This window comes from Tupaia chinensis, unplaced genomic scaffold, assembly GCF_000334495.1.
Source record: "Tupaia chinensis unplaced genomic scaffold, TupChi_1.0 Scaffold138500_1, whole genome shotgun sequence".
In the NCBI taxonomy this organism is placed as follows: Eukaryota; Metazoa; Chordata; class Mammalia; order Scandentia; family Tupaiidae; genus Tupaia; species Tupaia belangeri.
The window spans coordinates 630,082-644,441 of record NW_006198396.1 but is presented as its reverse complement, the minus strand read 5'-3'; the positions used below and the strand labels follow the sequence as shown (position 1 = coordinate 644,441).

At 35.5% G+C, this 14,360-nt stretch overlaps 1 protein-coding gene across 1 annotated transcript in view; it reads right to left on the bottom strand.

Annotated features, from left to right (window-relative positions):
* Positions 1 to 3,490: 3,490 nt before the first annotated feature.
* LOC102481074 (ectodysplasin-A-like) overlaps positions 3,491 to 14,360 on the bottom strand; it is a 456,842-nt gene continuing 445,972 nt past the window's right edge. Inside the window, exon 3 of the mRNA XM_006161384.1 lies at positions 3,491 to 3,631. Within this exon, the coding sequence (XP_006161446.1) occupies positions 3,491 to 3,631 (141 nt within the window). The remainder of the gene's footprint in view (positions 3,632 to 14,360) is intronic.

Here is a 14,360-nt window from a genome sequence, read left to right as displayed (position 1 = left end):
TCTGTTAGTAAGATTGTTCAGTTTTGCACTGAAAAATTTGATAAAACAAGTTTTGTTCCTATTTTTTTTTGTCTGTACATGTTCATAAGCTATCAGTCAGTATATGTGGATATATGTAATTCTATTTTTACAAGCTTAAAAATGCCTCAAAAAAATATCAAACTTCCCAAGGTTGGATAGAAAAGATAAACACAGACAATTAGTAAAAATTGGGCCTATATATCAGAGACAAAAAGCTACAAACTCCTATCCAAGAACTTAATAGGGCAGACGTCTTAGCATATACGGTGAGACAAGTTAAGGTAAGAGCTCCTGGCTGCCTCCTCCCTCCCTGCTTTCTTGCACTCCGGTTTCTCTTTAGTTAGGCCTCTTCTCCTTTGGACTCTCTGCTTAGTTAAATGATCAAAAGGTCTAGCTAGAAAAATAAAAATTTAGATTAAGACTACATTCTCCAGCTAGGGTTTTTGTATAGTCATAAGGCAAATGCCTTGTGAAACCTGTTAACTGGGCTCCGCCCTCTTGGCAGTACTCAGGTGCTCCTTGCAGGATCTACTGGAATTTAGTTTCACTTCTCAGTATAGGAGCTCTTACAATTTGGAACAGATATGTTTTTTAAAAAGTTCTCAAATAACTCAAAAAATATTATAACAAATTGACAAGACATCTTAACCTTTGATTTAACTTTCACTTAAATGACACACATGGAAATCCTGAAGGCTGGGAATAGTTCTTCAAGGGCAGGATCTGTACACAGCTCAGATCAGAGCCTCTGCCTCAAAAGAAATTCTGTTTCTAAAGTGGGCAGCCTGAGCATTAAACAAAACCCATGACCTGCATCCTCATGTTTCCTACTGGGACCTTGTCCCCAAGTGTGGAACTGGTCACTAGAGACAGATTGCACTGAGCTCTGAAGGGAGCTCAGGACTTCTAAAGTCCATGCTGGCCTTTGAAACTGAGGATTGATGGGAACTAAGACCCCTATAGAATGAATTTTGCTCACTGACCTCATCTCCTTCCCTTTCCCTCTTGTTTGGTCTGATCTTTACAGAACGTACAAACTTTATTCTGCTTCAGAGCCATTGCATTTTGTTTTTTCTTCCCCTGGATCCCTACACAGTCCTTGCTTGCATCTTCATTTTGTTCAGTTCTCTTTTCAAATGTTGCCTTATCTTCCTTGATTACCTTACAGTATGCCCCATCTCTCTTGTGCACATATGCTCCGTCTTGCTCTTGCTCTGTTATATTTTTCTACCCAATAGTTATCACCAATTTTGTTTATCTGTCTCTTTGCACTGGAAGTTAAGCTCTTTGAAAGTAACCAGATAAATTTTTTGAGGCTCTACTATGCGCCAGCTCCTTTTCTAGGAAATAGAGAGATAAAAGTAAACAAAACAAATACAAATGTTTTCATGGTGTTTATATTCTATTATTATATAAATGATAAACTACTGTATTTGCTTGGTAAATATTTGATGAATGTATTGAATAAATATAGTATACACTCAGCAAAGAAGCAAGAATGGTTCAAAAGAAAGAAAGATTTAGTTGGCTCATCATCTTTGAATTCATAGGTACTCCAGCCACATCTGAAGAAATGGTTCTATAACCTCCCAGGTGAGAGGTTGAAAAACAGATAAAATTTCAGGACCTTCAGGCACTCTATCCTCTTAATTCTAAGAGGCTCTGGATTCCAGCAAATGATACTGATTAAAGAAAAAAACTCTGAATTTCACGAAAAACTTAGTGTGGGCCCAAAATGACTACAGTCTAGTGACTGACTAGAGTATCAAATTCAGAAAGGAATAGTTTACAGACTGACTCACCTTTTTTTTTTTAAATTAGAGATAAGAAATCATAAAAATTAGTAAGTGAGACTTTGGTCTTGACCAGAGGGAAAAGCTGTTTTATATTAGGACAGAATAAACATTCTAGGGAAGATCAGTGTCAGAGATGTTGGTAGTCAGATCCAGATGAAGAGGTATATAGGTGGGGGGAAATTGTCTTTTTAAAGTGAAAACTTGGGAGGCTAGATAAAGAAGTAAACTGTAGAAGCCATTAGACTTTCTACTTGGAGAGGAAGGGAAGGCAATGCTCACTACTGAAGGCAATGTTGCTCTTACTACGTCTCTCTTTTCCTTAATAACCAAGGATTATTATAAACAGTGTGGTGGTACTAGGAGTGGCCCTAGGAGAAGAGACAAAGGTGGAGAGACTTACATGCATCTCAGAGGGTGACTTAATTGGGGTAGGAAAGGGATAATACTGTCAGTTTTTAGCTCCTACTAGTCAGATTTCCAAAAAACTGACTTCAAGTAGTAGGTGAATAACAGGTGCCATTTACTTCATCAAATATATTTTCTAGACTTGAATTGGTCATCAATTGTATGAAAAATGTTTGCCCTAGAGAATGGTCTTACTGGTCCAGTTCTCCATTCAAAGGCTCAATTCTGATACCACCTGTACCATCTAGAAATCTTTACCTAGCTTATTGCTCTGATTCTCTTTTAATTACAGGGTCTTTGTTTGGAGCTCTTTTGCAGATTTCATCCAGTTCAACTTCATTTTGCCTCCCCTGACAAAGTCCTGGCCCCATCTCTTCAATAGTTCCCACTGCTAGGAACTGTTTCCATTATTGGCCCTCGGTCAGTTTTAAAATCTCATTTTCATCTTTATAATGTCATATTGCTTTATAAACCTCTGGACACATTATTGGCAGTTGTAGCCAGGCACATGCTATCTTTGAGTCCAGATGGTTTTGAAGCAGCCCAGAGCTATGCACTCTACAAACTCCTATGCCAAAGGGGTAGCATTTTGTCAATTTACAGAGTGATGTTGAGATATCAAAGCAATTCAAAGACCCTTCCCAAGAGCTAGCTCAACATTTTGTCATGTTTCACAAAATTCTAGTTAACTCAAAGCTCTTACACCCCAAACAGGGGTGGTTTTCATTGGCACATCACTGCCTACCTGACGGGGCAATCAACATCATCAGCTTACATAACAAACATCAACAATGTGCCAGATACTATGCTAAATTCTGGAGTTTTACAAAGAGAAATAAATCCCTGACCTCAAGGAACTTATATATTAGTTCTAGAAGCACTAGTCACAATTGGACATAGTAGCAGATACTAACATAGTAAGATTATCTCTGAAATGAACACATAATGCAAATGCCAGCATGATATAATACTGTCAATTCCAACAATAGGACCAAATCTTCTTGGTGGCCTTAGTAGATATAGGATTTCTCTGGAAGATGAGATCTTTACATAAGGTCATCCTGAGAGTACCAAGGCTACCATGGCTCTCAGATATACTAAGACATACTGGGAAAGGAATGAAGTTAGAAGAGGGAGAAACCTTATCTAATTAATTCTGTGTCAAAGGATTGATTGGTAGATTAGGCTGGAGAAATCTGTGACCTTCAGTCTGAAGAAGCATATTTAAGAAGGTAGTCCTTAGAAGGGTATTCTTATTAACAGATAACTCAGAAGTCATAAAGGATCATCTGAATAGACTTACCATCTGCTCCTTCACTGCTTTTGCTTCTTTTATTGCGGCGAACATGCTTACTTTCCTCTACAGAGTAGGACTTTTCATCAGGAAAGAAGAAATTCAGTAGGGCCATCTGTAAAAATAACATGTAGATGAGTTAAATGTTGATCCCAGTCAGTCATAGCCAACATAAAAATTTAGCTTTCTATAAACCGTCTACTTTTACCTTAAATTCAATATATCTAAAACCTGAGCCTATCTTCCCTTCCACTGTACAAATCCTTTACATTTTGATACGACTATTATTCCAATCATGTGAGCATGACATTTTTGGTTTCTCTTTGAGTCCTTGCTTTTCTGCCCTAAATATCTGATGAGTAATCTGTCAGGTACTATTTCTTCATATATTTCTGGGGTTCAGATAGCCCAGCCACAAATTTCTAACTTCCTTCATACAGCAATTACGCTTATTCAAAATTAGCCTTGAGTTTGCTACTCTCCCTTGGACTTCATTATGTATAACCATGGTTTTGTCACATTCCTATTTATGTTGTACTTTTGTCATGCTCCCAGAATGCTGTGCATCCAGTTCTCAGATACCATTTACATCAATGGTCTTCTGGGAGTTAGTCAAAACAAAGCACACAATTATTCCCTCTCTTTCCCAGACTCTTATAGCAATTGTGGTCTATAAGACTACTTTTGATCCTTGGTTCTCTACTGTCTTATAATGATCTATTTTAATAATACAATGTGTTTCATTTGTGTATGGGTTTGGTTTCCCTAATGATAACCATAGCATAAATATATGCTTGCTGAAAAGAAACATAATCTTTCAGTACCAATACTTCACTGGGGTAAAAGGTTGTATTTGAAGTAAATAATGGACATAGCAGTAGGCTTATAAGTGATTTTAATCCCTATCCTGCCACTTATTAGCTGTGTAACCTTGGCTAATTTATTTAAGTTCTAATTTTATCATCTGTAAATAAGGATAATAGTACTTTGCTCATAAAGTAGTTGTAGAGTTAGCAAAGTATTCATCATATAATTATTAAAATTAGTCTTCAAAATAGACTTGTGAGCTTGGAGCTTAAAAATGAATCTGCATTTTCATTCTAGTGTCATTTCAAAAAATAATTTCAGAGTTCAGAGCCCACATGTCTTCTGCATCATTGATAAATTGGAAAAAAAAATTGGTTGAACCCAAGAATGCCCTAATGGTTTACGTAGACTTTCTTAAAAATCCTTTGATTTACTGTTTACATGAAACAGAATACCCAATAGCCTTAAAGTGCAGGATTAGTGTCTTGCAGGATATATTACTCTATTAAATATAAAATTTATAAGTGAATATATGAGTAATTTGCCCGTATTTATCAGTAGGGTTGAATTTCAAAACTTAGGTTCAACCATATGAAGCTGCCATATTTTTAATTTTATAACTTCTTATTCATATTTAATTGTTGTATATCTCTATAGCACACAATACAGTTTTTCAAAGTATATATGCAAGTGTGACAATCAAATCAAGGATATTGCCATACATCATTTTAGTGGAGAATTTTACATTCTTATGTCTCCTAATTTTTCCTTCTCCAAGCTCCTCTCACCCACCCTTTACTATTCCCCTCCCCCATTAAGTTTCTGGTATCTACATTTGTCCTCCCTATTATTATATCTTCAAATATTTCAATGTCTGCCATAGAATGCAAACATTGAATATATATTGAGTGAGGATATACAGTGTTAGTCTTTCATAGTTTGGTTTATTTTGCTTAGCATTACATCTTCTATATTCATCTACTTTGTATCAAATGACAGAATCTCATTGTCCCTCATAGCTGAGTAATATCTCACAGTGTACATGTGTCACATTGTTTCAAACCAGTCATCAGTCCTTGAGCACTTGGGTTGATTTCATGTCTTAGCAATTATGAATAATGCTGTAATAAACATGGATGTGCAAGTGTCTTTCCAACTAACTAGTTCCCTATCCTTTGGGTAAATATCAAGGAGTGGGATTACTGGGTCATATGGCAGCTCTATTTGTAGATTTTGAGGAACTTCCATATTGCTTTCCATAGTAGCTGTATCAATTTACACTCCCACCAGTGGTTAAGGAAGGTTCCCTTTTCACCACGGTCTTGCCAGCACTTGTTCTTCATTTTTTAAATCATAGCCATTCTTACTGGTATTAAATGGTATTTCATTTTGGTTTTGATTTGCATTTCCCTTAAAATAAGAGATGTTGAACATTTTACATATGTGTTTTGGCCATTCATTTGCCTCCTTAAAGAGTTATATGTTCAACTCATTTGCCCATTTTTGAATTGGATTATTCACTTTCTTTTGTGGGTGAGCTGTGTGAATTCCCTATACATTCTAGTTATTAATCCCTTATCTGAAGAATAGCATTTTCTCCCATTCTGAGTACTGTCTCTTTATTCTAAATATTGCTTCTTTTGTTGTACAGAGAATTCTTATCTTGATGTAATACTGTTTGTCTATTTTGGGGATTATTTACTGTGCTTTAGGGGTCTTGGCAGTCCTCTTCTCATGAGTGCATTACCACTTCTTGGTTATCTTGGAACCACTTCCCCCACCTAGCACTTGCTGCAGCCTGGGCTCAACCTACCCACCAGGAGACTTGGTCCCAGTCTTGGCAGGCCTCTACTCATGAGCGAAACCCCACTTCCGGCGGTTATCCTTGAAACGTGTGGTACTCCAACCTGCATGGTAAACTGCACAGTGCACAACTTGATTGTGTTCACTAAGTTATATCTCCTTAGTTGATTCTCACCTTATTAAGACCTGGAAGTTTTGTAGAGGAGTCAACTACCTGAAGTTACCTGTATAAGCTTTATCTGCTCTGATCTAGGAGACACAGCTCTCTAATAGGAAGACACCTGGGAACTAAGGGTAAAATTCCCTCTTCCAATACTAAAGAAACTATTCCAAGAAAGAGGAAAAAATGAATATTGCATCAGATAATCAAAAACCAAAGCAAGTATCAAAGAAACATGAGAAAGCAAGGGGTTAACTCTCCCAAGGAGAACACAGTAGCCCCTTACCAACAATGGACAGCACAAAGAAATTCACAGAGATGTCAGAAAAAGAATCTCAATCATTTATGTTACAATACTCAATGAGATGCAAGGGAAAACAGACAATCAATGCCAGGAAATAAAAAAATAATTTCAGGACTTGAAAGAGGACTTCCATAAAGAGATAGATATCCTAAAAAAAGAATTAAACAGAACTTCTGGGAGTAAAGAAGATAAATTAAAATCTCCTCAGAAAGCATTAACAGTAGATTGGACTATGCAGACGAAAAAATTTCTGACCTTGAAGACAGTCTCAGCATAGACCAACCCACCAAAAACAATGAAAAAACAAACAAACAAACAAATAAACAAACAAAAAAGAGAATAACATATGGGGAGTTCTATACACCATTGAAATGCCCAAAATATACATAAAATGGGTATTTCAGAAGGTGAGGAACCTGCTAAAGGCATGGAAAACCTCTTTCATGAATTCTATCAGAAATATTTCCAGATAGAGAGAAATATAGAGAAATTTGGACACAAGAAATAAAAAGGACTTCAAATAGGATCAACTTAAAATGATCCTCCCCCTGGCAGATCATAGCCAGATTGGTAAAAATCAAAAACAAGGACAATATTTTAAAAATGACAAGAGAGTAATGTCAGGTTACTTATAAAGATGATCCCATTAGGCTAACATCAGACCTCTCAACTGAAACAGTACAGGTAAGGAAAGAATGGGAAGACATATTCAAAACATTAAAAGAAAAACAATTTCAATCAGAGATAATATATCCAGCAAGATTATCCTTCTCATTGGAAGAATAAATAAAAGTATTCTCAGATAAACAAAAACTGAAAGAATTGACCAATGCTAAAACAACTCTACAAGAAGTACTAAAGGGAGTATTGTTTCAGGAAAACTAAAGAGAGACAAAACAGAAATAAGAGAACAAAAACTGACCAAGAAAATGGCTAACACGATGATAGGGATAAGTCCACAAATATTGATAATAACATTTAATGTTAATATATTAAATTCTCCCATTAAAAGACAGACTGACTGAATGGGGTTAAGAAACAGAAGCCATCTATATGGTGTTCTTCTTACAAGAAGCACACCTCACTGATACAGATATACATAGACTAAAAGTGAAGGATTGGAAAAAGATAATCCATGCAAATAGAAACCAAACATAGGCTGGAGTTGTGAAACTGTTATGAGACAAAACAGACTTTAAGACAAAAGATGTAAGACAAGACAAAGAAGGACATTCTATAGTACTAAAATGACTTGTTCACCAAGAAGATACAGCACTTTAAAATATCTATGCACCCAATACTGGAGCACCCAAATATGTGAGATAGTTAGATCTCATGGGAGAGATAGACTGCAACACAATAGTTGTTGGGGATTTCAACACCCCACTGTGTCCTCTGGACACATCATCTAGACAAAAAATACAAAGAGATACAAGATGTAAATGATACCATAAATTAAACGGACTTGACAGATATTTATAGAATATTTCATCTAATAACCACAAAATACAGATTTATCTCACCCTCGCATGGAATATTTTCAAAGATTCACCACATAATTGGACATAAAAGCCTTTACAAATTCAAGTGTATAGAAACTATATCCAGTATCCTTTCTGAACATGATGGAATCAAATTTGAAAACAACTACAGAAAGAGTCCTCAAAAATATACAAACTGATGGAAACTGAACAATCTACTCCTGAATGATTTTAAAATACTGAGGAAATTAAGTCTGAAATCAAAAGGTCCATAGAAATCAATGATAAAGAACAAACAAGTGTTTATAACCTGTAGGACATACCAAAAACAGTCATAAGTAGGACGTTCATAGCAATTAGTGCCCATAAGAAAAAAAAACAAAAACCATAAAGGTGGCAAATAAACAATGTAATGACAAAACTCAGGGAATTGGAAAAACAACAATAACAACAACAATAAATATTCCAGAAGTGAAAAAAAAAAAAAAACGCCTGCAAGTGATAAACAAATACAATAAAGTGGCAGGATACAAAACCAACACTCAAAAATTTATAGCATTTTTACATACCAACAACAAATCTGCCAATTTTTGTGCCAATATCATGCTGTTTTATAAAAAAGATTTCATTTATCTTTATTTTATTTATTTTAATTTGACCAGAGGCAGAGAGAGAGAGAGAGAGAGAGAGAGCAAGCTGCCAGGTCTGGGACTCGATCTGTCGTCGGCCATGTGGGAGTCCTGCACCCTTGATCACCACGCCACCTGCTGGCCCCAGTCAATATCATGATGGTTTTATTTTTTTTTAACTTTTTTTTTAGAGGTTTTTGCTCTAGGGCACATGCACTCACCAGAAAGAGAGAGAGACAGAGACAGAAAGCAAGAAATCACTGCCGGGGGGAATGGCCATGTTGCAATCCCTTCTCCTCCATTCTCCTCTCGGGATCTTAGGCACACACACACATGTGCCTGGTGTGAGTTAAAGTCACCAGGTCTGGGACTTGAACTGTGGTCAACTACATGGGAGTCCAGTGACATAGCCCTTAAGCCAACTCCTAGTCCCAATATCATACTGTTTTAATCATCACAGCTTCATAATATGTTTTGATGTCAGGAATTGAGAAGCCTCCTACTTTATTCTCCTTGCACTGTATTGCTTTGACTATATGGGGCTTTTTATGATTCCAGACAAATTTTATTATTATTTTTTTTCTATTTCTGTGAAGATTATCCCTGGTAGTTTGATTGGAATTGCATTGAATTTGAATTTGTAGATTAATTTGGGTAGGATTGACATCTTGATTACATTAATTATTCCAATGCAGGAACATGGGATATTTTTCCCACTGTATCATTTTAAATTTATTTTTTAAGTGCTTAATAGTTTTCCTTGTAGAGGTCTTTTATGTCTTTGGTTAGGTTTATTCTTAGATTATCTTATTGATTTTGTGGCTATTTTAAATGGGATTTTTTTTCAATAAAACAAAGTCACTTCAGCAAATGGTACTAGAAGAACTGGATATCTTTTCTTCATTGCATTGTTTTGTGTCCTTCTTCATCAAAGATCATTGGCTGTATGTTTTTTGGGTTTATTTCTGAATGCACTATTCATTTTATTGGTCTACCTGTCTGTTTTTGTGTCAATATCATGCTGTTTTGATTATCATAGCTTTGTAATGTATTTGGAGGTCAGGTAGTGAGATGCCTCCTACTTTATTCATTTTGCACAGTATTGCCTTGGCAATGCTGATTCAAGACAAATTTTATTATTATTGTTATTATTTATTTATGTGAAGAGTGTCACCAGTAATTTGGTGAGAATTGCATTGAATTTGTAAATTAATTTGGGAAAAAAATTGACATTTTCATTATATTGATTCTTCCAATCCTGGAACATGGGATGTATTTCTACTTTGTTTGCCATACTCAACTTCTTTTTTCAGTTTTAAGTCTTTCACCTCTTTGGAGAGGTTGGCTATTCTAAATGGGATTGCTTTCTTCAATATTACCTCAGTCTACTCATTATTGGTATATAAAAATGCTATAAATTATTTTGTTGATTTTGTATCCTGCAACTTTACTGAATTCATCTATCACTTCTAGGAGCTTTTTCATGCATTCTTTTGAAATTTCTCTGTGTATCATCATTTCATCTGTGAATAGGGACAATTTTACTTCCTCTTTTCCTATTAGAATTGAAATAAATTGTGTGATTATGTTGGCTAGGACTTCCAGTGCTATATTGAAAAGGACAGAAGAATGTGGAAAGCCTTGTCTTATTCCACTTGTTAATGGAAGAGCTTCTAGCTTTTCCCCATTCAGTATGAGGTTAGCTATGCGTTTGTCATTTTTAGCTTTTATTGTGTTTAGAAATGTCTCTTCTATATCTATTTTGCTGAGTGTTTTAATCATGAAGGAGGGTTTTATTTTATCAAATGCTTTTTCTATTGTCCAGCAGTTAGTGTAATGGCTATGTTGCTGAACTCCCACGTTGCCAACCGCAATTCGAGTCCCGAACCTGGTGGCTTAAACTCACGCCAGGCACGTGTACGTGCGTGCCCAAGATCCCGAGAGGAGAATGGAGGAGAAGGGATTGCGGCATGGCCATTCCCCCAGGGGTGATTTCTTGCTCTCCATCTCTCTGTCTCTGTCTTTCTGGAGAGTGCACGTACCCTATAGAAAAAACCTCTCAAAAAAAAAAAAGAAAAAAAGAAAAAAATGCTTTTTCTGCCTCAATTGATAAGATCATATGGTTTTCATCTGGTAATGTGATGTATTACATTTATTGTTTTGCATATATTATACTATCCTTGCATCCCTTGGATGAAGCCTACCTATTAGTGAAGTATAATCTTTCTAAAGTGCTATTGGATTCAATTTGCTAGAATTTTGTTGTAGATTTTTGCATCTGTATTCATCAGGGATATTAGTCTATAGTTTTCTTTTTCTTTCTTCCTTCCTTTCTTTCTTTCCTTTTTTTTTTGTTATGTCCTTGTCTCTTTCTGGTATCAACATGAAGGAGACTTCAAAAGTAATTTCTAATTTGTCTTTGTCCTCCTTTTCCTTAAGGCTGAGTTGGTCAGTTGGCAGCCCAGACCAGGAACTGAAGGTTTGTGTGAAGTATGAAAAGACTGTGGACCCAAGAATGTTGACTTCTAAGATATGCTTTGGCTCAACTTCATGAGTTTGGAAGGGTTCTTTCCAACTGGATCTCTTGAAATAGTTTGAGGAGAATTGGAATTAATTTTTCTCTAAGAGTTTCATAGAATTCAGAAGTGAAGTCATCTGCACCTGGGATTTTCCTTGTTGGGAGACTGGTTATTACCATTTCAACCTTTTTTCTTTACTTGTTATTGATCAGTTTGGGCTTTCTATTTCTTTCTAATTCAATTTGGCAATATTGATTTGTACAGAAATTTGTCTATTTGACCTAGGTTTTCTAGTTTGTTGGCATGAAGTTGCAGGTAGTATCCTCTTATGACCTTTTGTGTATCTGTGATAGCTATTGTAATATTGTCTGTTTAATTATTGATTTCATTTTTCTGCTTCCTTTCTCTGTTTTCCTTGATTAGTCTAGCTTATGGTCTTGCAATTTTGTTTACCTTTTCAAAGAACCAACTTTCTGTTTAATTATTTTTTTGTATTTTTTAAATTCCCTATTTCATTTATTTCTGCTCTAATCTTTATTATTTCTTTTCTTCTAGTACTATTGGGATAGATTTTTTTTGTTATTGCCTTTCCAGTTCCTTCAGATACATTGTTAGGTAATGTATTAGCCACCTTTCCATGAAGCTATATTTTTATATGTCAGAAATGCTTAATCATTAGCAATTTCACATAAACTAAGCACTATTTTTAAGTCACCTGATTGAATGTAAAATGCATTTTCTGATAGAATCAATATAATACAGTCTGACTAGCTTTCCTAATAAGCTCACAGAAAGTTATCTGAACCATAATATAAGTAAGCTAATATACTAATTATGATATGATACTAAATTGCTATTTACAATAAAATCTCAATCATTTGCAACTCTGTAAGTCATCTTGGATAGAAGAGTTTCCTTGATGACTCTGAATGTTGAAACTTGCTTCAACTATTTTAGATAGAAATTAGTCTATAATATATGATTTAATTCAGGGCTTACTAAATATGTGGAAGATGATTTGCCTGTATATTAAATAGCCCTGGCCCACTATAGTTTTTAAATTTCTTTAAAGTTATATAATTACATTACCGAGTAATACTTGCTTTGTTAGTGAGGAGTTTAAGGATCACTGGGAGGTAGAGGGAAAGTACTAATAGAGACCTTGAATGGTTAAGGCTCGTTGGAGGAGGTGCTAGCTTTGTAAGTTCTGAGGATGTCATTTCAAGGATTTGGTGATAAATAGGATATGAAAGAAGAATTATAGGCAAAGGAAGCATTGTATTTAAAGGTTCAGAGAAAAGAGCAACTTTTTAAACTATAAGTACCTTACAATAAGTGGTAGAAGATGGAGTGGAATGATGAGAAACAAGTCAAGGGGTGTTAAAAAAGAGCCAGATTGTGTTAAGGAATTTGGGCTTGATCCAGTGGCAGGGGGATCATTTGAAGAATATTTTCCCCTTTCTAAATTTTTGTACCATATGAAAATTTGAGGTGTAACTTACACAATAAAATGCACAAAATTTATGCATCAGTTTGAAGAGATCTGACAAATGCACACGCCTTTCTAACCACCATTCAAATGAAGATATAAAACATTTTTAAATCTTCTCCTGTACCCCTTCTATTAATTCTCTAGCACCCTATGTCCTAAGGCAACTACTATACTGATTACTATCATCATGGCTTAATTTTTTCATTCTAGACTATAATCATACAATATTATTTTTTCATATATGTGAGTTAACATGATTTTTTATTTAAGATAATACCTGTGAGATTTATCCATGTTGTTGCATGTATCAGTACTTTGTTCCTTTTTAGTCCTGAGTAGTAGTTCATTGCATGGCTTTCTCACAGTTTTAAAAAGTCATATATTTTATTTATTCCAATATAGCCAAATATTATAATTTTAACGTTAAATCAATATTAAACAATTTTAAAATGTTTAATGAATAATTTTTATTAATGTAATGATTGCTGCATTGCGCTTTTTCAGTACATGAATACAATGTGTAATAATTAAATCAGGGTAATTGGTATACCTATCAACAAAACTATTTGAAATATTATATGCAGTAAGTTATTAACTGTTCTCCACACTGTATTTTATAACAGAAAACATTGTTCCTTCAATCTAGCTGCAATTTTGTCTCTGTTAATCAATATCCTTCTGTCACTCTCCCCATCCTTCCTACTGTCCACCAATCAATCTTCTATATCTCTCTGCTTTTATGAGGTCAGTTTTTCTGATTTCTATATATAAGGGAGAGAGAACATGTAGCATTTCCCTTTCTTTCTTTTGTTTGGAAGGTTTTTGCTATAGGGTGTGTGCACTCGCCAGACAGAGAGAGAGACAAAGAGACAGAAAGCAAGAAATCATCCCCCCTCCCCCCCCCAGGGGGGGATGGCCATGCTGTAATCCCTTCTCTTCCACTCTCCTCTTGGGATCTTGGGCATACACGCACACACACCAGGCGTGGCATTTCCTTTTCTGTATCTGGTTAATTTAATTTAATATAATATCCTCTAGGCTTTCCTGTATAACCTCAAAGGACTGGACTTTGTCATTTTTAATGGCTGCATAGTATTCCTCTGTGTGTGTGTGTGTGTGTGTGTGTGTGTGTGTATCACATTTTATTTATCTGTTGATAGACACGTAGATTGCTTCCATGTCTTTGAAGCAACTCATGGACATCTGAGTTATTTTCAGTTGGGGGCTCTTATGAATAAAGGTAATATAAAAATTCATGTACAAGTCGTTGTGTAGAAATATATTTTCATTTTTCTCATCTAACACCCAGGAATGAAACTTCTGAGTTATATGGTAAGTATTTGTTGTAAGAAACTGCCAAAGTGTTTTCCAGAGTAACTGTACTCTTTTAGATCCCTACCAACAATATATAAGAATCCCAGTACTCCGTATCTTCACCCACACTTGGTATTGTCAATATTTTTAATTCAGTCATTATGGTGCCTGTTAAGAAGTATTGTACTGGGACCAGCAGTTAGCATAATGGCTATGTCGCTGGACTCCCATGTAGTCGACCACGGTTTGAGTCCGGACCCGGTGGCTTAAACTCATGCTGGGCACATGTGCGTGCGTGCCCAAGATCCTGAGAGGAGAATGGAGGAGAAGGGATT